The 22,643-nt window shown below is 36.4% G+C and overlaps 3 protein-coding genes across 4 annotated transcripts; all 3 read left to right on the forward strand.

The window, feature by feature from the left end:
* Window positions 1-816: 816 nt before the first annotated feature.
* On the forward strand, window positions 817-1,705 carry LOC108130902 (very long chain fatty acid elongase F-like). The gene is made up of 2 exons (XM_017249574.2): window positions 817-1,030; window positions 1,100-1,705. The coding sequence occupies exons 1-2, from the start codon at window positions 830-832 to the stop codon at window positions 1,703-1,705; spliced, it is 807 nt and encodes a 268-aa protein (XP_017105063.2). The 5' UTR covers window positions 817-829.
* A 1,209-nt stretch (window positions 1,706-2,914) lies between these two features.
* LOC108130891 (very long chain fatty acid elongase F-like) lies at window positions 2,915-4,133 on the forward strand. The gene is made up of 3 exons (XM_017249563.3): window positions 2,915-2,967; window positions 3,022-3,284; window positions 3,370-4,133. The coding sequence occupies exons 2-3, from the start codon at window positions 3,084-3,086 to the stop codon at window positions 3,973-3,975; spliced, it is 807 nt and encodes a 268-aa protein (XP_017105052.2). The 5' UTR covers window positions 2,915-2,967; window positions 3,022-3,083; the 3' UTR covers window positions 3,976-4,133.
* Window positions 4,134-4,297: 164 nt separating this feature from the next.
* Tpr2 (Tetratricopeptide repeat protein 2) lies at window positions 4,298-21,655 on the forward strand. Of its 2 annotated transcripts, none has more exons than XM_017249595.3 (4): window positions 4,298-4,898; window positions 19,534-19,986; window positions 20,042-20,886; window positions 20,956-21,655. In XM_017249595.3, the coding sequence occupies exons 1-4, from the start codon at window positions 4,675-4,677 to the stop codon at window positions 21,042-21,044; spliced, it is 1,611 nt and encodes a 536-aa protein (XP_017105084.2). In that variant the 5' UTR covers window positions 4,298-4,674; the 3' UTR covers window positions 21,045-21,655. The 2 variants fall into 2 exon arrangements, with proteins under 2 accessions (XP_017105084.2, XP_017105085.2); XM_017249596.3 differs by lacking the exon at window positions 4,298-4,898 and adding an exon at window positions 10,215-10,525.
* The last annotated feature ends 988 nt before the right edge of the window (window positions 21,656-22,643 follow it).

Raw genomic sequence — 22,643 nt, forward strand, 5'->3', positions numbered from 1 at the left:
ATCATCTGTATTCCATACTGATACGGATGCTCTTTCTTTCACTATTTCTCTCTATTCAAAATACAATTCAAATACAAATAAAATTTCCATTGGAAAGTTCTCTTGGAAAATCAGCTCAATTTGGTTGAAAAATAGTGAAATTTTTATGAAAAGAAATAATTTTAAATGAATAATTTAATCCTAATTCATTTTTTAATTAGGATATGTTTGAAGATATTTAAAAATAAAATCTTTTATTGACAAACAAACAAAACATTAAATTACCCGCCAAAATTAGTCTCCTGCTGCGATATCAAGCAGAGCTTTTCAGTCAACGCCAGTTTCGTGTTTGCCAACCCTACTAATCTTTTTCTTACGTTTTACAGTACTAGTCTTTACTAAGCCGAAAATTTTTAATATTTAACAACATTTTATATTTTAATTATTTTAGTCTTTGTTTTATATTTATTTTATATAAATTAGTATATATGTAACCGTAATGTAATGTTTAGAGTATAGAGTAGTAACCTTATCTAATATTATTTTGGTATGTTTCAGATTGAAATATATTAAATTAAACGATATGTGCGCGAACGACCATGAAAGAATGAGTATTTAAACAAAATCGGAAACCAAACAGGAATATTAATAGTTTATGATAAAAAAAAGACCAATGGACTATACTAAACAAAAGAGTATGTAAATAAATAAAATATACTATACTAAACAAAAGAGTATGTAAATAATGAACTTTTAGGTGAGCTATTTAAATTATAATTCAATCGAATCATTTATTAGCGACACCTTTTTGTTGGCCGTGCGTTAGTCTGTCTCCGAAAATACCCCCGAAATGATCGGCCTGGTTGATCCACACATCCATCCAATTTGGGCCACTCCATGGCCCACTGCGACAATACTAGTGGCATATTTTGCATTCGTTCTAAAATTGGGTCCCGATTTTATGAAGAATCGAAAGCCCTACGATCTGCGCGGCATTATCAAGGCTTACAACATCATTCAGATTATTTACAATGCCGTGAGCCTTTATCTTGTGAGTAGCAAGGACAACTATCCTGTATGAAATCGGAATGAAGTCCTTACGCCAATCATTTATTTGTAGGCAACGCGGTTCCTTTTCTTTTGGGATACCTACGATTTGAGTTGCGTGACAACCTTGCCCATGGATCATCCGCACAAGGACTACGAACGCTTTATATGCAATATTTATGGATTCAACAAATTCATGGACCTAACTGAAACCATATTCTTTGTTTTGCGAAAGAAGGATAAACAGATAACTTTCCTGCATCTGTTCCACCACAGTTTTATGGCCAGTATTGGCTATTTTTTGCTTACATATCACGGATACGGTGGACTTCTGTTTCCCGCCTGCACTTTAAACGCATTTGTCCACGTCATGATGTACATCTACTATTACTTATCGTCGGTGAACCCATCGGTCCAAAGAAGCATCTGGTGGAAGAAATATATAACTCTCAGCCAACTGGTCCAGTTCGTTACGGTGGAGGTTCTCGTTATCAAAACCTTGCTCCATCCGAACTGCAATTACTCCAAACTAATGATGTGGGTATGCTTGATCGTAAATCCCATTTTCATTGGATTGTTTAGCCACTTTTACATAAAGAACTATGTCCTTTCGCCCAAGAAGAGTTCTAAGCCACCTCAGGATTCGTCGGATTCAAAAGCTCAAGAGAAAGTCAATTAAACGAATTCATAGAACAATTTGGAAAAAAGAAAATTCAAAATAAAACATAACATTCGTAACAGAATATTTTTTTTTTGGAACGAAGTTTCTTATGGCGCGGTATAAGTTTGGCGGAGGGGCTAGCCGAGAAAAACCGTAACGTAACGTTAAACGGCTATCTGTCTGCTTCTTCTTCGTAGAGTGAGAGAATATAACCATTTTTCCACTCTCTCGCTCTCCACAGGCGAGCGCTTCTCCACTGCTCACGCTTATGAAAAGAAGGTTCTCGACTTCTTCGGAGATATAGTACTACAAATTTGTATGAAATTCCCCTAATTTTGGCCGGTGACTTTAACATCAACTTTTCTGATAAAAAATCAGAGCCACTGACACAATTTCTCCTTGAAGAATTTGATTTAAAAATTGATAACGACCCAACAATGTCTACAACAATATTCAATACGACTATTGATGCAGTTTTTTTCGAGATACTGGAATCTCAAATTTTTGTATCTTACTTTAGTTATCATAAGCCAATTATCACTATATTTAAATCCACAGATTAGATTTATATACCTAGAATAAATAAGTAATAAATAAAAATCATTTTTGTATAAAGTTGTAAATTGTTGTTGTAATACATTTTTCGCCTTCATTCACTCCTGTCTGTCCTTCATTGCCAAACATGCCAAAGAAACTTCGTTCCTCACGCGTGTCCTTAGACACACACTGATTTTTATTTAAAAGGAAGGCAAATTATTTAGCATCGTTTTTTTTAAAGACATTTCCGTATTATATTTTTAAAAAAGATTTGGCGGGAACCAGTGCTGCACATTTACGATATTGTACTTTTTCCGCCTTTTAGTGTGGCCAGACCTTTTATTATTTTTCTTAAGTTTTACAGTACTAGGCGTTACCAAACGTTAATATTTTTTAAATATAATTTACATATTATATTCTATATACCAATGTAATTTGTATTAAGTTTCTGTTACATTGGCATATACTATATAGTTAAGTAGAATAATTATAGATTCTAATTCTATATATCTTTTTAATATGTATTGGAGTAAAATATAATGGAATATACATATATTTACACTGACCATTCATAGAATTTTGTCATGTAGAATGACGTAGGGTTTTATGGGAATATGAGAAATCGAAGGTTTCGTTGTCGCAGACAAGCTAATTATTCGCATATTACATTGTCGCGAACGTCCTTCAAAGAAATATTAAATTTGCAAAAGCGGAAAGAAAACAGTAATTTTAATACTACACTAGTATGTAAATAGTGAACTTTTAGGTCACCTGTTTTATTTATGATTCATTCGAAGCATTTATTAGCCACACCTTTTGGCTGGTTGTGCTTTAGTTTGTCTCCGAAAAGACCCGCGAAATGATCACCCCCATCGATCCACACACCCATCCACTTTGGGCCACTCCATGGCCCACTATGATCATAGTGGTCGCCTATTTTGCATTTGTTCTGAAATTGGGTCCCGATTTTATGAAGAATCGAAAGCCCTACGATCTACGCGGCATTATTAAAGCTTACAACATAATTCAGATTATTTACAATGCCTTGAGCCTTTTTTGTGTGAGTAGCAAGGACTAATTGTGAACCAACCATCCTTTATAAAAAAAGACCGAGTCGTTTCCTGATGCCATTTATTTATTTGTAGGCCATGCACTTCCTTTTCTTCTTGGATACCTATGATATGAGTTGCGTGACAGCCTTGCCCATGGATCATCCGCACAAAGACTACGAACGCTTACTATGCAATATTTATGGATTTAACAAGTTCATGGACCTAACTGAAACAATATTCTTCGTTTTGCGAAAGAAGGATAAACAGATAACCTTCCTGCATCTATTCCACCACAGTATAATGGCCAGTATGGGCTACTTCTTGGCTGCATATCATGGATATGGTGGACTTCTTTTTCCCGCCTGCACTTTAAACGCCATTGTCCACGTCATGATGTACTTCTACTACTACCTGTCGTCGGTGAATCCATCGGTGCAAAAAAGTATCTGGTGGAAGAAATACATAACTCTTATCCAACTGGTCCAGTTCGTTACGGTGGAGGTTCTTGTTATCAAAACCTTGCTCCATCCGAACTGCAATTACTCAAAATTTATGATGTGGTTATGCTTTATTGTTAATCCGATATTCATTGGATTGTTTAGTAACTTTTACATAAAGAACTATATCCTTTCGCCCAAGAAGAGTTCTAAGCTAACTCAGGATTCGTCGGATTCAAAATCCCAAGAGAAAGTCAATTAAACGATTTTATAGAACCATTTTAAAAAAGAATGAAAAGTCAAAATAAAACATAACATACCGAAACATTTTGTTTCTTTTAAAGGAAAGCGTTTCATTGTATTCACAAATGATTCTTTTAGACATTTCCGTTCTATATTTTTAAAAGAGTACTGTTGGCGGGAAACAATGTTTGCAATACTGGAATTGAGGGACCAGCTTTTCTTGTCCGTCACAGTGTTGTAAAAAGACAGTCAAGACATAAACCACATGGGTCGATATTTTGTCAACATCGATAGCACAGTGTTTATAATATCGATATATTGATAAAACATACGTTCATCAACACGTTTGGCTATCAACAACACTACAAATCTTTTCCTCGCTTTTTCTCGTCTGTCGGCTGTTCGGCTGCAAAATCAAAATTATTTATTAAATTATCGCAAGCACTGGGGCGCTTGCCGTTTTAACAAACACACTAACCCAAACACCAAGAGGAGCCACAACAGCTAGGTGGACCAACAGCCGCGACGAACCGAGAAGCGAGGGAAATAAAGAAAATAACCCCCTTGAATCGTGAATTCTAACGCGGCGCGTGTGCGGCACATACATACGTAACAAAGTCTATTGACGCAAAGCTAAAATATACAAAAAGAAAAAAAAGAAACGAAAAGCAAAGTAAAGGTGAAAAAACAGTGAAGAGTATAAAACCGCGTGCATCGAATGCCTTCGACGCTACCCGACACCCGCATGGACGAGGATATCATTGAAATTAGCGACAGCGAACGAGAGGATAACTCATCAAACTCCGACATGGATGTGGAGATCACCGGAGTGGATGTGGGCACTGGGGTACAGGTGGTGCCGCCGTCGCAGCAGTCCCCCCAACCTGCTGATATTGACGTCAAGCTGACGGCCGAGGAAATCGTACCCAAGGACGCGGCAACGTAAGTAGACCAGGTTTTATTAAAAAACTGAATATTACACGAACTTGGTACTTAGTACTTGGTGGTCTGGTGATTTTAGCCAAATTTAGTACTCCTACAACTGGGAGATAAGGTTTTTTGCCCAAAAGTGGGCGATAAGGGCAACACAAACACGCTGTTTACAAGTGAGGTCATGAAAATAGTAACAAAATATAAATAATTAAAAATAATAAAACAATCTTGTGGCATCTTATTGAATAATTTTAATAAAATTTAATATCAGTCAGTTATCTCTATTATTTTGCCCTCATCTGTAATTGCTGCACTGCTATTTTATGTAATCTATTACCGTCTGTCCTCCCTTTCCCACCCATTTGACATGGTCATGGGCAGCAGCAGCAGCCGAACGAAAAAAGAAAACGCTGGCAGAGACGCAACTGAGGCGCCAACACCAACGCAGCAGCGCACACACCCAGCTGCAGTTGTTGCCTACATATATCTCTATTATTGTTGTTTTTGTTGTTGCTAGGTGGGCTATGTTGGTGGGTTCTTATTGGAAACTGGTTTTACTTTCAAAGTGTGTGTGCGCGTGTGTGTGGGTCTTTAAACGTTAAATTTTGAAATTCAAGCGTCTTTTATTTCACAAGTATTTTTGCAGATTTGGCCTAAAATTTAGAAAGAATTGAAGAACATTTAAAGAAAAATTAATGAATTATATTTGCAAGCCATATAATGAGTAATTTTTAAGAGAAAATACCTAGTATAGTAATAGTCTGTATATATAATCACAAAAATACTATAATATCTTATATATTATATAGAAAGTGCTATCTTTCACACTTAGAGGCACTTGTTTATTTATATGTACTTATATTCTTTCTCGAAATTTCTCAAATATAATACTCAAAGATACTAGATATATACTAACAATAGTATCTATTAGCTACAGTATACTAATAGTATCTACTAGATAGATACCAACTATACTATCTTTTGAAGGTTACATTCCATTTAAAAAACATCGATTTCTGCCATGTTGCCAACATAAGTCAGTCACCGCCACGCTTCATTAAAGCTTCCCGGTGTTTTCTAAAGAAAATGTGTATTTATTAGAAGGTTATTCCATTGATTTCCTTAACTTTTAAGATAAAATGCATTTTTGGAAATTCCAGTTCATTGTTTTTGTTTTTAATGCAAATGATTCGTTTTCCCCCCCACAGGCTTGATTTTATTTTTGTTTATTACGTTGTTTCCGCTAGAATTTGCGTCACTTTGGTTGGCCTCCATGAGTAATGGAAAAATAATAATAATACTGAAATACAACTCAAATAGATAAGAGTTTATTGATTGAAAAAATATGTATTAAATGGCATTGAGTTTCACAGAACTGACCTGATCACCTCTTTTAAGATACAAGTACAGTCATCGCTGAAAAGTATCTGAAAAGACAAAGCCCAATGCAGCCCACACACCATAACACCAAAAGTTGGCCAAAATTAAAACTTAAAGTTAATGAACTCAGAAGCCATACAAAGTGGTCGGCTTTGGACTTGAAGTGAAGCCTTCAGCAATTATATAATATTATATTAGTGACTTTGTTTTGTTCGAATTCCAAGTTGAAAGGTTCAAGGACTTGAGGTCTAGCAATGGAAAAATTTCTCTTGTCTGGCCAACTGACTCATCCTCTTTTTTCAAAAAAAAATATACATATTTTGTTGTTTGTACTTACTTGGAAACTTGATGATGACGCTGGGAAGAGATGAGGGAACCCGTTTTGTTTAAAAATCTCTAGTATGATGAGTCAACCTGGAGCGGGGGAATTAGAAATGTTGACCCTGATAAATGGGGAAGTTTACGAAATTTTAATATAGGGCTTAAAAGCTTCAATATAGGATAATATATTAAATATATCATAGGATAATAAATGCTATATAATACCAAAAAATAGCTTAAAATATAGTTGTTATAATAATTGTTGAACAATACCTCTTTTGACTTATTATTGACCAACTTTATTGGCCTTGGCAAGAGCAATCAACTATTATTGAAGCCATGAGTCAATCAATCAATCAGTTCAATTATTGTTTCTTAGAAACTTTAGAAAAAAAAGAGTTGCTTAAAGCCAGTCTTGCAATTCTTCAGAAATATAACCTCGACTTGGTTTGGCGAATAAAAGATTTTTTAAAGCAGAAAATCTAGAAGCTTTGTTTTAATTTTTTTGTTAAATAATCTTGAGATTCACAATCTTATTTTGGTATCTTTCATTTTCTTATCACTGTGACTAGTACAACTCTTAAAGTAAAATGATTAACAAAGTAAATATTTATTTAATGATATATATATTTAATTTTTAAATAATTTTTGTATTACATATTTTATTTAATTTAAGAAACTCTTCTAAAAACTTGCTCTTGAAATTTTTAAACTTCCACAGTTTGAGTAGCACTGTGTTCTATTTACTGGCCATCAACAAAGTGGCTCTTCAACTTCGTTTCGACCCAAATTCGCTTGCTTGCTTTTTTTTCTAGTTTGGCTTTAGTTTTTGGCTAAACTTTTGGCCCAATCGACACGAAACTCTCGACCAACTTCAGGCAATTAGCCCCAAACCATATAACTCTCAGGAAGTGGGTCAATTAAATTATTGATTCGAAAGGGTACCCACTAAGCTAAACAATATAGGAATTAAAGCTATAGTTTCTATAGAATATACAGAGTGGCTTAAGCGGATGTTGTGGGTTTTGTGTGGAAGTGGCAGTGCCACTCGTTAGAAGACAATAGGAATAGCTTCCAATTACGTAATTCCAGGTCTTGTGGGGGCTGGCGAACTATATTTCAGGTAATTTTTCAATTAACTTGGAAGACGATATAATGGCTATGAGAATGCCGAAAATAATAAAATGAAATTAGCTTTGAATGGTCAAAAGAGGTTATAAAATAAAACATTTAATTAAATAATATTTTTATATTTTTTTAAAAATATTTTCTATCTATTTTACTGCCAAAATATGAGTAATTTTCGCACACCTCGTAAACTAGCCTCTTTCTTATCTTTCTCAAGCCGGAAATGGCATTTAATGTCACTCGAGCCTCTTCAGTGAAGTCTCTTATCGTAAACACTTCGTTAAATTCACTGGAAAATTGTTCAATTTCCCCCGAGAAAAACCAGATCTTTCATAGATCAAGTTAAAAAGCTTAGCCAGCTGTCATCTGCTAGCCATGAGTGGCTTCTGTCTTGTCTCGGGCCGTCTTCCCTTATCGGTCTGGATCGAATTGTGGAGCCGGAGCCAGTTTAGCCAGTCTGCCGCCTCATGCTGCTACAAAGCTAGTTTTTACACTTTAGTACAGAGAGAGAAATAAGGGAGGTTATAAAAATAAATAAAAAAAAAATAATAAAAAAAAAAAAAAATAAAAAAAAAAATGAAAAAAATGAATTAAAAAAAAAAATTACAAACAAATTAAACCACAAAAGCATAAAAAACGTGACTATTACAACAACAAAACCAAAAAAGACAACAAAAACAAAAATATTGACAAAAAAAAAATAATTATTTTTGTGATTTTTCTGGCCTGCTTAAGTGCAACCTATGAGAATCGAGGAGGAGGGCGCTGTTTTTTTAATAATTATTTTTAAAATATTTTATTAAATAAATACCAAACTAAAGCATCTTCTAGTATGTTTTTATACCCAAAAAAACGGTAAAATTTTCCTCTTCATTACTGTTTGACTTCCAGATGCCCTTGAAGTAGGCAATAGAAATATGAGTGATTTAAATTTTAAGATTTTCAGTTTTTTCTTTAGAAACTACATATATAAATATTAATTTAATTTAATCCAACATATATACATAGTTTAAACTCTATAGATCGTTAGAAAAATCGTGATAACCTCTGCAAGATTATACAAATTATTTATAATAAATATATTTTTAATATTTCCCCAGTGTATCTATAAGAGAACTTTTTTTGCGGAAAAATGAGAGTGGGAATCGTGCTCCTTTCTCTCTTCGATGGCCCCCGGGCGCTTTTCAAACTGTAGGTGTTGGCAGCTCGTAAATTAGCACTCATTATAGTTTGACATTTATTGGCACTATCTTCCCATGCAATTATGCACTGGTAGCTAGCTACCTGGTTTTACAATCACTGAATTACTCAAGTATCTTCTCTGAAAGTCTTTTTTATTTTGGCCAACTTTGGGAATTTTGTAGCCAATTTCTCTTCAAAATTTGCAAGCTTTTGTTTTATGAGTTTGTTGATTAATTTTCTTTTGTTGTTGGCACTTGTTGCTGTTTGTTGTTGGTGGTTTTAATTGCTTTGTTTGTCTTGTAACTGGGCACTTTCACTTGGGTTTCGTTTCTGTTTTCGTTTTGGTTTTTTTTTTATTGTCTTTTTTTCTGGTTTTCAATTGCAACGGTTTGGAATGGAATGCACTTGTTGCAAATGCACTCGTTGTGGTTGACCCATTTTGGCTTAGAAATTGGATCAATTTTTGTGATAATTTACTGGAGGAGGCTTGTGGTTTTTTGTAAACCATTTCCTTGTTTCTAGAAGCCTTGACTTTTGTGGGGATCTCAACTTTCTTTCAATTTGTTGTCTCTCCATGTTTGGTTTTATTAAAGAAATTAAAAAAAAAAAACGTTAATTAAAATCTGACAGCCAGCAGACGCGGACCATGTCGCAATCGAAACACGCCTTCATATTGTGAGGTTTTTTTTGTGTTTTTTTTAAAGATATGTACATATATACAATCTATAGATTTATTAATGTTTGTATATTTTTTTTTGTGAACAACGGGAAGTAAAATTAAACAGACAAGGAAAAAAAGAAAGACAAGTTCATCAACTTTTCAATGATTTTGAGGAAGAAATTGTATTTTTTCCTTGAAGAAAACTTCCCTTTTAATCAATTTATTTTAACATTTTTATTTTTACATTTTCCTACATTTTTGGGTCAATGTGGCTTCAATTTCCATTTGAATTTTTGTATCTTTTTAACGATCATGTGGCATTAATTAAGCTCAATTCTGCTCAGACAAGCATAATTCCCCATAATTATCATTTGCGAAAATCTCTTTGATGACAATGCTCGCTCGCTCACTCTCTTGACGATCAAAAGGAGAAGATGTGCATTCCAAGCTCCCACGTTCTCTCTTTGCTCTCTCGAAACAGCTGATCGGTGCGTTGCAGTCGCAAGCCCACTCGTGGGCCAGCCCACTCAGTCGAAAACTGCAGCGGTGCGTCGATCGACGTCGTTTTTCCGCGCTGGTCCGGCCATTGTGGAAAATCTTTAAAAAAAGAAAACAGTATAATTTTTAAAGAAATTACTTCCTTTGAGTTGTTTGTCTTTATGCCAATGCCAGAAAACGACAAAATTTCGGTTGTCAACAAATCGATAAAATTCACCGGTAGTCTTACTTTGTGATGAAAAGTAAAAGTTTGTCGAATCGGCTACACAACGTCATCCTAACAAGCTAACCGTATAAAGGTGATCGGATAAAGAAGTAACCAGTTTTAAGGATTCCATCGGAAGATTCGAAAGAATTACTCTTTCTTCATGGACAATAAAAAACTAATCGCCACAAACCAGACACAGAACTTTTTTTATAAGCCCGAGCACCATACCACCGATATCGAGCTGAACAGAATGTTGTAGTAAGTTTTTTAAGCTTTTTTTTTTTATCGCACTCGTTAGCAATTAAATGCTAACTAAAACGGAACCCAAAATACAGATACAAAGTGCAAAAAAAAAAAATAAAAAAAAAACCACAACCGAAAAAAAAATGTGTAGAAACTGAAAATAAAACCATTTCGTTGACGCTAGCCATTCTAAAGATATGCACATCGGTGCACAGAAAGTATATATATAGATATTGTAATTGTGTGGATGTTTTGGGTACGTTTTTTTTTTTTTTTGCATATTCATTTATCTCTGTCTGTTGCCACGTGCAGAGGCGTTGAAATTGAAAATCAATTGATAGAATCAAACTTGTTGAATAATACGTTGGTTTTTGCAAGCTAAAGTATAGGAACCCATTTTGTAGGGGTGGCAGGCGATAAAAAAAATGTCTGAAAAATGATTAATGAGAGAGTTTTAATGGTTTACTCTCTATGATAAGACTTCTGGGAATGTATGCGAGTGATAAGGCTTAAGAAATAGATAATAGATATAAATATTCAAAGAAACCAAGGCTGGAAAATATCAAGCAGTTCAAGAACATGTCAAGACATGTATTGTTTGCTATAAGAACCTGTTGTAACATGTATTAGATTTTCTAGGTAGTTGTTAGAACATTAATAATGAGTTATATCTTATAATCTCCATAAATATATGTATAGATTTAGTCATAAAGCTCATAAAAACGTTTTTTTTTGTGTTATAAAATGTATATTTTATAGAAAAATTTATTAGATTTTATAGGAACTTGTTAAAACATAATTATTTATAACATAATTATAAAAGATATATAGCTTTAGTCATCAAGTTCTTACAAAAGTAAGAAAGTTCCTTTTGTATTATAACATGGATCATATTTTTTATAGGAACATGCTTTAACATGTATTCGATTTTTATAGGAACTTTTTAAATCACGAATTATGTGTTATATTAATTTCTATAAAATATCTAGCTTTACTTATCAAGTTTTTACAAACGTCAGTTTTTGTGTTAAAATATGTCATTATTAACCATAAAAACATGTTTTGACATGCATTAGATTTTACAGGAACATGTTAGAACATTAACTAGGTGATATATATTATTATCCTATAAAAGCTTTATAGAAACGTTGGTTTTTATGTAATAACATGCACAATATTCTCTAAAAACATTTTATCACATATTATATTTTATAGTAACATGTTAGAACATGAATTACATATTATAGGAAGCAATAAACTCTCTAAAAGTCACTTAGCTTTAGTCACCAAACATTTACTTAGTTTCTATGGCTACCATGATTCACCCAAGCACTTTGTCTCTTCAGCCCAGCCTTTGCCCTTCACACACTTTATTTTTTTGTCATTTCGCCTTCAACCTATGAGAGAGCATTGACCAATTCGATCAAGACAGCCCCACAAGAAAAAGGGAGAAATTTCGAGAAAAAAAATACCAACAACAAACACAAAGAGCCACCAGCCAATTCTCAATCTCTTTCAAAATGTCAGAGCCCCAAATGCAATTCTTCTCGACCGCTTAGCCCCTCCGGGGGCACTGTCCTTTCTCCTAGGAGGCCATTTAGTGGGCCTCTTCTGGGCCTCTTGGCTGGCGCACATGTGTGGCCCGAACTTTTTGGGCAGCAAAGCTTTGGCATATGGCACATTGAGGTCGTCGTCGCAAATTCCTAAAAAAAAAAATATATATATATATATCGTATGTAGAGAGTCAAGACACAGCAGGAGGTACAAAATAATGTACAATGCATAGCTACCGCACTATAATTTTTGGTTTCTGTTGTCTTTTAGCTTTCTGGTATTTTTTTTTTTGGTTTTTTTCGAGCTGGGTGTGTCGTTTATTGCCCCGACATAAATGTTTTTATGCCCTCTTATGTAGCTGTAGCCTGTGGGTGTTCAGATTGCGTTTTAAATTGCAGTGGCATTACAATTTTTTGCATGCATTTTATAGCCGTAGCAGTTGCAGTTGCAGTTGCAAGCAAATGAGTCACATGGGTTACTCCTCCTTGAAGCTGAAAATTTATTTTCCGGTCAAGAATTATAGGCCACTGTGGTGTGGTGTCTCTTGGGATTATTAAAATTATATGTTTGGACTATGGTTGGTGTTTTCAAGGAATAATCATTTGACTCTAGTCTTTAATATAATATTATTTAATACTATACCTTGTGCCATTAATCACTCTTATCTATTTGGCACACTTTTTATCTGCAAATATATCCAATTTGATCGCACTTTAAGCACGTGTCCACTAGATATGTGTTTGTTGGTAAAAGCAAACATTTAGCACCGCCATAAATCCCCATACAACAACATACATACGTATATGTATTTGTATTTTTTTTGTTTAATATTACGAGTGCCATAAATAGCAAACAACTGGCAACTGGCAGAACCTAACCATTCCCCCATAACGCAGTGGAGAAATAATAGGTCGGACAACGACCCAAAACTGGGGGCCATAAATTCAATTGAAGCAAGTGTCAATAGAACACGAACTCTCATCTATATGCAAGGGTTCTATAACCAAGAGTGATGATGATGTTTCTATGAGGGTGTCTGAGATGATGATGATGGTCATGATTGGGTGGCATTGTCGTCAGAAAACAATCAATTATGTATTTTATATTGTTTGGATTAGTTCTCAACTAGCTTACACTTGTGCAGACAATGGTTGGTTCTGAAGTTCTGGGATCTGGCACTGAGAGAAAGCAAAGGATTTACTTTCTTTCTTGATTTTTACACGAAGCAGTGTGGCCAGTTTTTTAAGGAAGACACAGTGTGCCCTTGAGAGCAATTAAGTAAGTAATTTATATTGTTTGGATTAATGATATGTATGTAGTTCCCTGTGGTATAGTTAATGTTCTTTCTACGCGCAGTGTGTCTTATTTTCTTAAGAAAAAATAGTGTGCCCTTTCTTACTTGTTTTTAACTAGTGCAGTGTGGCCATTTCTCTAAAGAATACATAGTGTACCCTTGCTAGCCATCAACTAAGTGGTTTCCATTGTTTGGGTTAAGGATAAGAGTTCCTAAGGTGTAAATACCACAATTACTGTTGTTTTTACTGACGCTCAGTGTGACCTATTCTCTTATTAAAACACAGTGTGCCCTTGCCTAATAAATCTATAATCTCTATCTAATTACTATCATTTCTCTCTGTGATTTTACTGCCCGTTTCTTTTACTTATTCCCCCCTTGAAACCCAAAACACACTTTTCAACTCCGGCAATTTGGCTTAAACTTTTGGCACCCCGACACTTGGCCAGGTTCATTAACTTTGTTATACATCCTCGTATAGTTTTCCCTCTTAGGGCGGTAGGTTTTCCCTTTCTTCTTAAGCTGGCTTTTCTTTTATTTATTGAAAACTTCTCCTTATTCACTTAAGCCTTGACGGCTCTTGGCTCTGCGCCCATCTGGGTTCTGGGTTTGTCGTTCTTTTGGTCGCCATTATGTCTGCACAGCATTTCCGGTTCACGCAGTTGGGGGCACAAAAGCACAAAAACGGCAACAAAAATAAAAATAAAAGCAAAAGCAAAAACAAACATACAACCCCCCCAAACATACATGAGACCCGCATTGACCTACTGTGCGTGGTTGTCCACGTGAATCGTGGATACTAGATGATGATGATGATGATAGGGCTGTGTTGGTGAGTTCGGGTCTTGTGGCAAGCAATTTCAACTTGTGGCAGGTCATGTCCGTTGCTGCGCCACCAGCTGCTACGCCCTAAGCTTGTCTTCCTGGTTGAAAGAGCCTTTTGGTTTTTAGGGAATATATGTATATTTCTCTTATAATTAAGAGGTTATATACAAAAATTTATTAATTTTATAAACTTGTTTTTTTTTAAGATAATATTTTTTAAGCCAAATCATAAATAACTTTTAATTTAATATAACTTTTAGAAGAGTATTTGTTTTGAGACTTGATAGCGCCACCTATTGTAGCCATTCTTATTGACCAATAAATGGCTATGAGTAGTGTCTGGTGTATCGTTAAAGCCGCCTGCAGAGAGTCTTCGCCCAGCCACCCACTCTCACTCTCTCACATGCGCGTTGCACAATGCACCGCTACTCTCCGAGACTCAGAGAGAGTGCATCTCTCTCTCTCGCTGGCAGAAACAGTGTCTCTCAAAAGTCAACTGCCAGAAAATTTCAAAGCCGGCAGCAAGCTCGTGCATGCATTGGCATTCGTGAGTTGCTTTTGCTTCTCCCGAAGAGCCGGGACATGTCGTTGCATGTCGTACCAGTAGCAACATCAACACGAGACACTCGGCAGTGGCAGTTGCAGCATCAACATCAGTCGCTTCCGTTGGCTGCCAGAGAGACCACCACCAGCATAAACGTGTTCGCTAAAACAGTCTTTTGATAGCCACTTTTGACAATATTTTTGTAGTCAGCGGCCATAAAACAATAATTGGCCCTTATGGGGAATCCTTCGGTCGCTTAATCGCTCCTTCCAAACGTGATGGAATAATGGCATTAATATGAGACTCTTCTGTCTCTCGGATTAACGTAGTTTTTTTTATAAAAATAAAAAAAATAACATATATACGTATGTCGCAAAGTAATAACATTAAAAGTCTGACTCCTCCAATGCTCAATAAATTGTATATGAGTTCGGAGGAATTTACATTTCTGCCGCGGTAAGTAGACTTCAATTTTTTTTTTTCTGCCATTTTCCGCAGGATACTTGGTACTTGTTGTTGTTGTTTGTGTTGTAATGTCGGGGAAAATTTGATATGACAGGATGCTAATGGAATGCAAATGGCAGTACACGGGGTTATTTGATATATAGAGGTGAAGTTTTACCGGAAATTACGTGGAACGGAAAGAAAGAGGTGGAAATATAGGGGGAAGTTTAAGGGGATTATTGAAAGAGAGGTTATAGATGTAGATGATTTTAGTTTAAAGAGGGTTTGGATGTAAAAGATAGATAATCTTAATATAAATGAGGTTAAGATAATAAGTTTTATCTATAAAAAGGCAAAAAAAAGGATAAGAGGTCCTTGAAATAGAAATAAATAAAAAAAATCATTTAATAAGCGACGCTGACTCATATTGTACGGCTCAAATCATAGGGAATGGTCGATAGGAGTATAGAATAAATTCTTACGAAGTCTAAGATTACGAGGAAGAAGGGTTAGAGAGAGTTACTCAGATAAGACTTTAAGTATAGTTTCTGAAGTATAGAAGTATATAAAATCAATAGATACCAATAGAAAGTACGGATAGTAGAACCTAAGAGGATATCTTTAGAATCTCATTAAGATAAAGATAAAAAAACCTGTTAATTAATAAATAAAACTAACTATAAAAGATTAAAAGCTTAAAAGATTAAAAAACCGGAAGCTTAAATAATCCCTAACCCTCCACACACACACTCTTCCTCCACCCATTCTCACCTTGTTACCTGTTAAGTTTAACCCTTAGTCTAACCCCACTGTAGCAATTGTGCGTATTATCCCCACCCACCCCACTATCTTCCGCCAACCATCAAGTTGCAGTTAACTGATGGATTCGACACTCTGGCAATCTACTTTGCATGATTCTTCCAGCACATGTCCAAGTTGTCTTCGTTGTGTCTCTCTTGGAAAAAGTTTTGTCATCACAGCTAGGGCCCCCCCTCCTTTCTACACACACACACCACCCAGCCCCCCTCCAAACTATGCATATTCATGAGAGTATGATTATTCCAGGCAGCACTCACTCTGTCACACCATGTAGAGTCTATAAGCCATCGGCATTCCACTCATTCTTCTACCATTGACTTTGCTTATCGCGCATTGAACTCTGCTGTGACCTGAAGGCTCACACATACGGGGATACTAATGGAAGAGAACAAAGGAGGTCATAATAGTAGGATTAATTAAGGAGTTCAAATAATTAAACATTAATAAAAAATTTTATTTTTTTTATGGTTTGATATCTTATTTATTTTATTTTATTTATTTTTTTTTAATTATGTTTTGAAAAGCCCTATTATTTTAACCGCAATTGTAATCTATACCTGCTTAACTTTGCATTGCATGCTTTGCATTCATTCTTTGACTGCCAGTTTGTTTGTTCTTTTTTTTTCTGCGCTATCCGTTTACCCCTTATTTTTTTTTACCTGCCATTCAGGTGGTTTCCCTTTTGCGCTTTATTTATCTAGCCAGAGCTTTCATGTTTTTTTCGGCTCCTCCACTCTCCAACTCTTCTACAAGCCCCCCTCTTCTGCCTCCTCTCTTAATCAGCTCTTTAGTGGGCCGTTATATGTTAGTAATGTGTAGGGGTGTGTGTGTGTGTATTCTCTTCTTCTTCTTTTTATTGGAGTTGAATTGCAAATGCAAGCGGCGTTGCCTACTTTTTTGAGCAAACCAGAGAGGATCCTAACAAATGGCTTTCTAAAATGTTGCCCAATCAAGCGCGAACGAATTTTTGACTTTTATGGGTTTCCTCTAATTGTTATGCAAACGGCTGTTGGCTTTCCTCCCCCTCCCCCTCCCAACCCCCAAGATATGAGATCTCCGCCAACCTTATCCCTTTGCACTATGGGGTTTTTGACCTGTTTTTGTGGCATTAATTAATAACTCGGTCAGTTTTGGAGATATCGACATGAAACTTTACCAATCGTTGTTATTTGATCCTAGGCACATATAGTATGAAAATCGTTCGGATCAGGAAACTATATCCTATAGCTCCCATAGGAACGATTTGGTAAAAGTAAAGATAAATTAATGAAATTTAAGGAGCTGATATTTGTTGCTATTTTAATACGATATAGCAATTTTGAACCAAATCGGACAACGCTTTCCTTGGGAACTGTCAGTTTAAAATACCGGATTTCAGTGTTCTTCCATACAAATGCATATAAAAGTTTAAAAAGAAAAATTCCTTCATACAGTAGTATTAATCTTATTATTCTTTTTTTTTTTCATTTTCTATAATATATCAATATTATCTAAAAAAAAAAGCTGGAATCGTTAAATTCGTCATCTTCGAGACAAACATTATTTTCGTATTCGTACGAAAGCATCTCAATTACCTCAATTGGAAGTAAAAGACTCTTTAGTTTTTTATGCATCTCGAAAAATTAAGGACGAAATAATTTGATCTAATGTATCCATAGCTCTGTTGAACACATCAGCGATGGAATGTAATCGGTAGTGTTTTCTTAAATGGTGACGCCTGTCTGATTTATACAGCTTGTTTCAGGACTCAGACGCTTCTTCTCCAAAATAGCCGACTGAAAGCACCGTATTTACCATTACTTCCATTAAAAACTGGTGGCTTTTTTTCAAAACGGCATTATCCACATTGTTATTTGCATGGCGTTACAAAAAAAACATTGTACAGCCATTTGATGCTCAGCCCGGCCCCTTTCGCTGTTCCAAGCAGCGACCAAGTCGGCTTTTGGAGAAAGTGAGGTTATCTAAGAAAAATTCAAATTGCACCAATAGTGGAGAAAAGTGCACAATAAGACTAACAGCCTTTGCTCAGTATTGACAACGCTACAACATACACTTGGACGCATTGAAAACTTTTTATTCCTTCTATTTCAAAACTCTTCCCAAAGTTGAAATTTGTTTCCCAAAATTCAGCTTAAGGTGCATCTATAAAATGACAAAATTTTAGTATAGACACGCACAATTTAAACAGATAATACATTTAACATGTAGTACAAACCTGTGAAATCAGTGTCCATTACTATTTTTCTTTTTAAATGGAGTTTTAAACAAATAATCTAATTTGACAAATCACTATGTGAAAATTGCAAACTTAGCGCACGTGCTTTCGGATGCAACAGCTGACTTTGCAGCTGTTATGCTAGCATATGGTGCTAATAATTAATATTTTGAGTATGAGGCATAATAGTTTGATGTTTTCTTAATACATTCCCATTAATTGTTTTTAAATCAGAGAACTTTCAAAAAATGATTAAATGCCACATAAAGTGGTCAAAAACCCCATAGTGCTTTGGTTGTGGTGCCCCCATTTCGTGGTTCAGGCCGCGACCGCATCGGCAAGTTATGGCAGCAATTAAAAGTTTTGTGCTGAGCACTTGAAAAAATGCCAAACCCACCAGATACCCACCAACCCAGTAGTTTCCCTGCCATTCTAGTTCTCCTTTTAGAAAACGCAAATTATTTCTCTCTTGAAGTTGCAATTAACATCTTTTGTTTGTCAGCCACGCAAATGTTGCAAAAAAAAGCTATACCTCTTTCTAATAAATAATCAATGTACATATTTTTAATGGGGCACCCAGACTCAAGTGGTAACTGAGACCCAAAGCAAATAAATACCAACAAACGAACAAAAAAAAATATAAAAAAAAATCGAGAATAAGAAGTCGTGGCATAAAGCCCTCTATGCCCCCCATAATACCGCCGACAATGCTGTGGCAAAGTACAGTGAAAACCTGGCACAACTCCAAATGTATTTCGGCTGTAGTGGGTGGCTGGGTGGTGGTTGGGTGGAAAAATTTCTTTGGCTTTTCCGGGATACTTTGGCGCCCGCATTAGTGTCGCCCTATTGACGGCCATTGTGATGCCATAATTTCTTGCCCCATTTGAGTGGGTTGCAGGTTGTTGCACTTCCACATAATAGAATAGAATAGAATAGAAAAGGGAGAATAGAGGACAGTGTGCTCTAAAAATGGAGATGGTAGGTAGTGAGTGAATGAAAGTGGAAATTGATCAGAGAGGCGGAAGTTACTTTCGAGGTGACTTATTAATTTCAGAGAAAGGGTTTTCAATAAAGATACATAATAAAATCCACTTTAAAGGATTTTTGTACCACTGTACTCTTTCTAAAGACGTCTGGGCGGATTACTTCCTGTTGCTTTAGTTTGTGCCATTTCTGAAGAGAAAGAAAGAAAGACTTTCTTCTTAGCCCTCGGCTGTTGTTTCGGTTGACGATGACGACATTAAAAATTCATATTATAAAGTCTGAATGATTCTTTTGTGGATTTTTGTGCCTCCAGCACTGACCAAGTAATTTGTTTTTTCTTACAGCATTGCTGAAGAGAAAAAGAAGCTGGGCAACGACCAATACAAGGCACAAAACTACCAGAATGCACTCAAGCTCTACACCGACGCCATATCCTTGTGCCCGGACTCGGCCGCCTACTATGGCAATCGTGCCGCCTGCTACATGATGCTGCTCAACTACAACAGTGCCCTGACCGATGCCCGGCATGCCATCCGGATCGATCCTGGTTTCGAGAAGGCCTACGTCCGCGTGGCCAAGTGCTGTCTGGCATTGGGCGACATCATCGGCACCGAGCAGGCCATCAAGATGGTCACGGAGCTCAACTCGCAGAGCACAGCCGTCAGTGGGGAGCAGTCGGCGGTGCAGAAGCTCCGCCAGCTGGAGACCACCATTCAGAGCAACTACGACACAAAGGCCTACCGCAATATGGTCTTCTATCTGGACAGTGCCCTAAAGCTGGCACCCGCCTGTTTGAAGTGAGTCCTAATCCTAGAGTCCTGGAATCCATAACTAATCTCTAATCCATTACAGGTACCGCCTTTTGAAAGCCGAGTGCCTGGCCTTTTTGGGTCGCTGCGATGAAGCCCTGGACATTGCCGTGGGTGTTATGAAGTTGGACACCACCTCGGCGGATGCCATTTATGTGAGGGGCTTGTGCCTGTACTACACTGACAACCTGGAGAAGGGCATCCTGCACTTCGAGCGCGCCCTGACCCTCGATCCCGATCACTACAAATCGAAGCAGATGCGCAGCAAGTGCAAACAGCTCAAGGAGATGAAGGAGAACGGCAACATGCTCTTCAAATCGGGTCGGTATCGCGAGGCACATGTCATCTACTCCGATGCCCTGAAGATCGACGAGAACAACAAGGACATCAACTCCAAGCTGTTCTACAACCGAGCTCTGGTCAACACACGGATGGGCAACTTGCGGGATGCGGTGACCGACTGCAGTCGGGTGCTGGAGCTGAACAGTCAGTATCTGAAGGCGTTGCTGCTGCGGGCCCGTTGCTACAATGATCTGGAGAAGTTCGAGGAGTCGGTGGCCGACTATGAGACGGCACTGCAGCAGGAGAAGTCGTCGGATATCAAGCGACTGCTGCGCGAAGCCAAGTTTGCGTTGAAGAAGTCGAAGCGAAAGGACTACTACAAGATCCTTGGCATCGGCCGCAATGCATCCGATGATGAGATTAAGAAGGCCTACCGCAAGAAGGCCCTGGTGCACCATCCCGATCGGCATGCCAACAGCAGTGCCGAGGAGCGCAAAGAGGAGGAGCTGAAGTTCAAGGAGGTGGGCGAGGCGTATGCCATCCTGTCAGATGCCCGCAAAAAGCAGCGTTACGACAGCGGCCAGGACATTGAAGAGCAAGAGCAAGGTAAAGGTTCTTAAATTACGATTATACATATTTAAATAATAATATTATATTTTTGTATTTTTTTTACAGCCGACTTTGACCCGAACCAAATGTTCCGTTCATTCTTCCAATTTAATGGCGGCGGCGGCCGGAATTCGTCCTTCAACTTTGAGTTCTAAGACCTTGCTCCTCCATAGAGAACATAGCACCTCGACTCCCATTTCTGCCTCATCGGAAGCCAAACACAGCAGCGCACACATTTCAAGACCTTTGTTTTGCATACTTTCCTATCCAACCACACCATGTTTTTGTTTTTCTTTTTTTTTTTTAGAAAAAAAAAACGTCAATTTATATTGAACTTCGGATTTAAAACCAGCAAATTTAAAGTGTATATTTAAATGTTTTTTTTCTTTTTGAAATTATTGGCGGCATAATAAAATCAAACAAAAATAAATTTTTAAGAAAAAAAGAAAAGTTTAAAGTTGTTGAGTCGCCTGCTCGTGTGTGTTCGGATTTAAAAGAGGAGTAGCTGATTAATTAATGACTAAAAAAAAAAACAAGCGTAGCCTTATTGTCTAACCATTTTAATTTTTACTCATTAAGCCAGGCACTTAAGTTATCATTCTAAGTTTAAAACAAAAAAAAAACAAAATTGAAGAAATGATGTTAAACAGAAATCCAAAAATCAATCAAAACTAATAACGATGATTTGGGTATTTCGTTATTATATAATGGAGATAATAATATATAATACGAGAAAGCATCAAGTATATAATGTAAACAAGTGAAATAGTTTGTTTTACGGGTGTTTGGGGTTCTGCGATAGACTTACTTAGTTTTTAAATAAAAAATAGTGGTTTTGAATTTATTTTACGTTAAAAATAACCGCCATAAAACTGTCACAAGCGGCTGTTGCTAAGTCGACTTAAATAAATTTATGGAAAAATATTTTATTTTTAAAAATTAAATTTTTGTTTGTAGAGTTTTTTGCTTTTATGTTTTATAAAGATTGGATTTTCTTAGGTTACTTTTAAGGTGGTATTTAATTACTGCTTTGAAGAACTGCTTGGTCTGCTTTCAACGCAAAGCTCAATCCAGAAAGCAGTTTAACCAAGCAGTTTTCTAGGGGCATCCAACAAGTATGCTGTATTTTTTAAATATATCGAGGCATGAGGAAATGAATGCAAAATAGCAATTTTTAAATGAAAAAATTAAATATTTAAAATTGTTTGTTAATAGAGAAAATCCCAATATTTTAGGTTTAAAAATACTTCAGCATTTGTATCAAATACTAAATCTTTTTCCGATTGTTTTTGTTATGGTTCGTTCCAGGCTGATGGCTATATCTTCCCCAATTCTCATCCGTTTCTTAAGCGGAGTACCTTAAACGATTTGTAGGTCGATTCTCCACCATTCTGCATCAAAATCCTGAGACAAAATATTTTTGATATTTTTTGTCCATTTTTCGTGAAGGGATCCCTTGAAAATGGGATTTTCCCCTATAGGGCCCACTGTGATGGCTATATCTTCCCCAATTCTCATCCGATCCTCAAGCGGATCGATTTGTGGATCGATTCTCCACCATTCTGCATCAAAATCCTGAGACAAAATATTTTTTAGATTTTTTGTCCATTTTTCGTGAGGGGATCCCTTGAAAATGGGATTTTCCCCTATAGGGCCCACTGTGATAGCTATATCTTCCTCAATTCTCATCCGATTCTCAAGCGGAATACCTTAAACGATTTGTAGGTCGATTCTCCACCATTCTGCATTAAAAT

Source organism: Drosophila bipectinata, chromosome 2L, assembly GCF_030179905.1.
Source record: "Drosophila bipectinata strain 14024-0381.07 chromosome 2L, DbipHiC1v2, whole genome shotgun sequence".
In the NCBI taxonomy this organism is placed as follows: domain Eukaryota; kingdom Metazoa; phylum Arthropoda; class Insecta; order Diptera; family Drosophilidae; genus Drosophila; species Drosophila bipectinata.

What these genes read in the sequence shown, in the direction of transcription:
- LOC108130902 (XM_017249574.2), top strand. Translation starts at nt 830, where the DNA reads ATGATCGGCCTGGTTGATCCACACATCCATCCAATTTGGGCCACTCCA. An exon ending in ATGCCGTGAGCCTTTATCTT is followed by an intron (nt 1,031 to 1,099) that starts GTGAGTAGCAAG and finishes ATTTATTTGTAG; the next exon opens with GCAACGCGGTTCCTTTTCTT.
- LOC108130891 (XM_017249563.3), top strand. Translation starts at nt 3,084, where the DNA reads ATGATCACCCCCATCGATCCACACACCCATCCACTTTGGGCCACTCCA. An exon ending in ATGCCTTGAGCCTTTTTTGT is followed by an intron (nt 3,285 to 3,369) that starts GTGAGTAGCAAG and finishes ATTTATTTGTAG; the next exon opens with GCCATGCACTTCCTTTTCTT.
- Tpr2 (XM_017249595.3), top strand. Translation starts at nt 4,675, where the DNA reads ATGCCTTCGACGCTACCCGACACCCGCATGGACGAGGATATCATTGAA. An exon ending in GTACCCAAGGACGCGGCAAC is followed by an intron (nt 4,899 to 19,533) that starts GTAAGTAGACCA and finishes TTTTTCTTACAG; the next exon opens with CATTGCTGAAGAGAAAAAGA. An exon ending in CATTGAAGAGCAAGAGCAAG is followed by an intron (nt 20,887 to 20,955) that starts GTAAAGGTTCTT and finishes TTTTTTTTACAG; the next exon opens with CCGACTTTGACCCGAACCAA.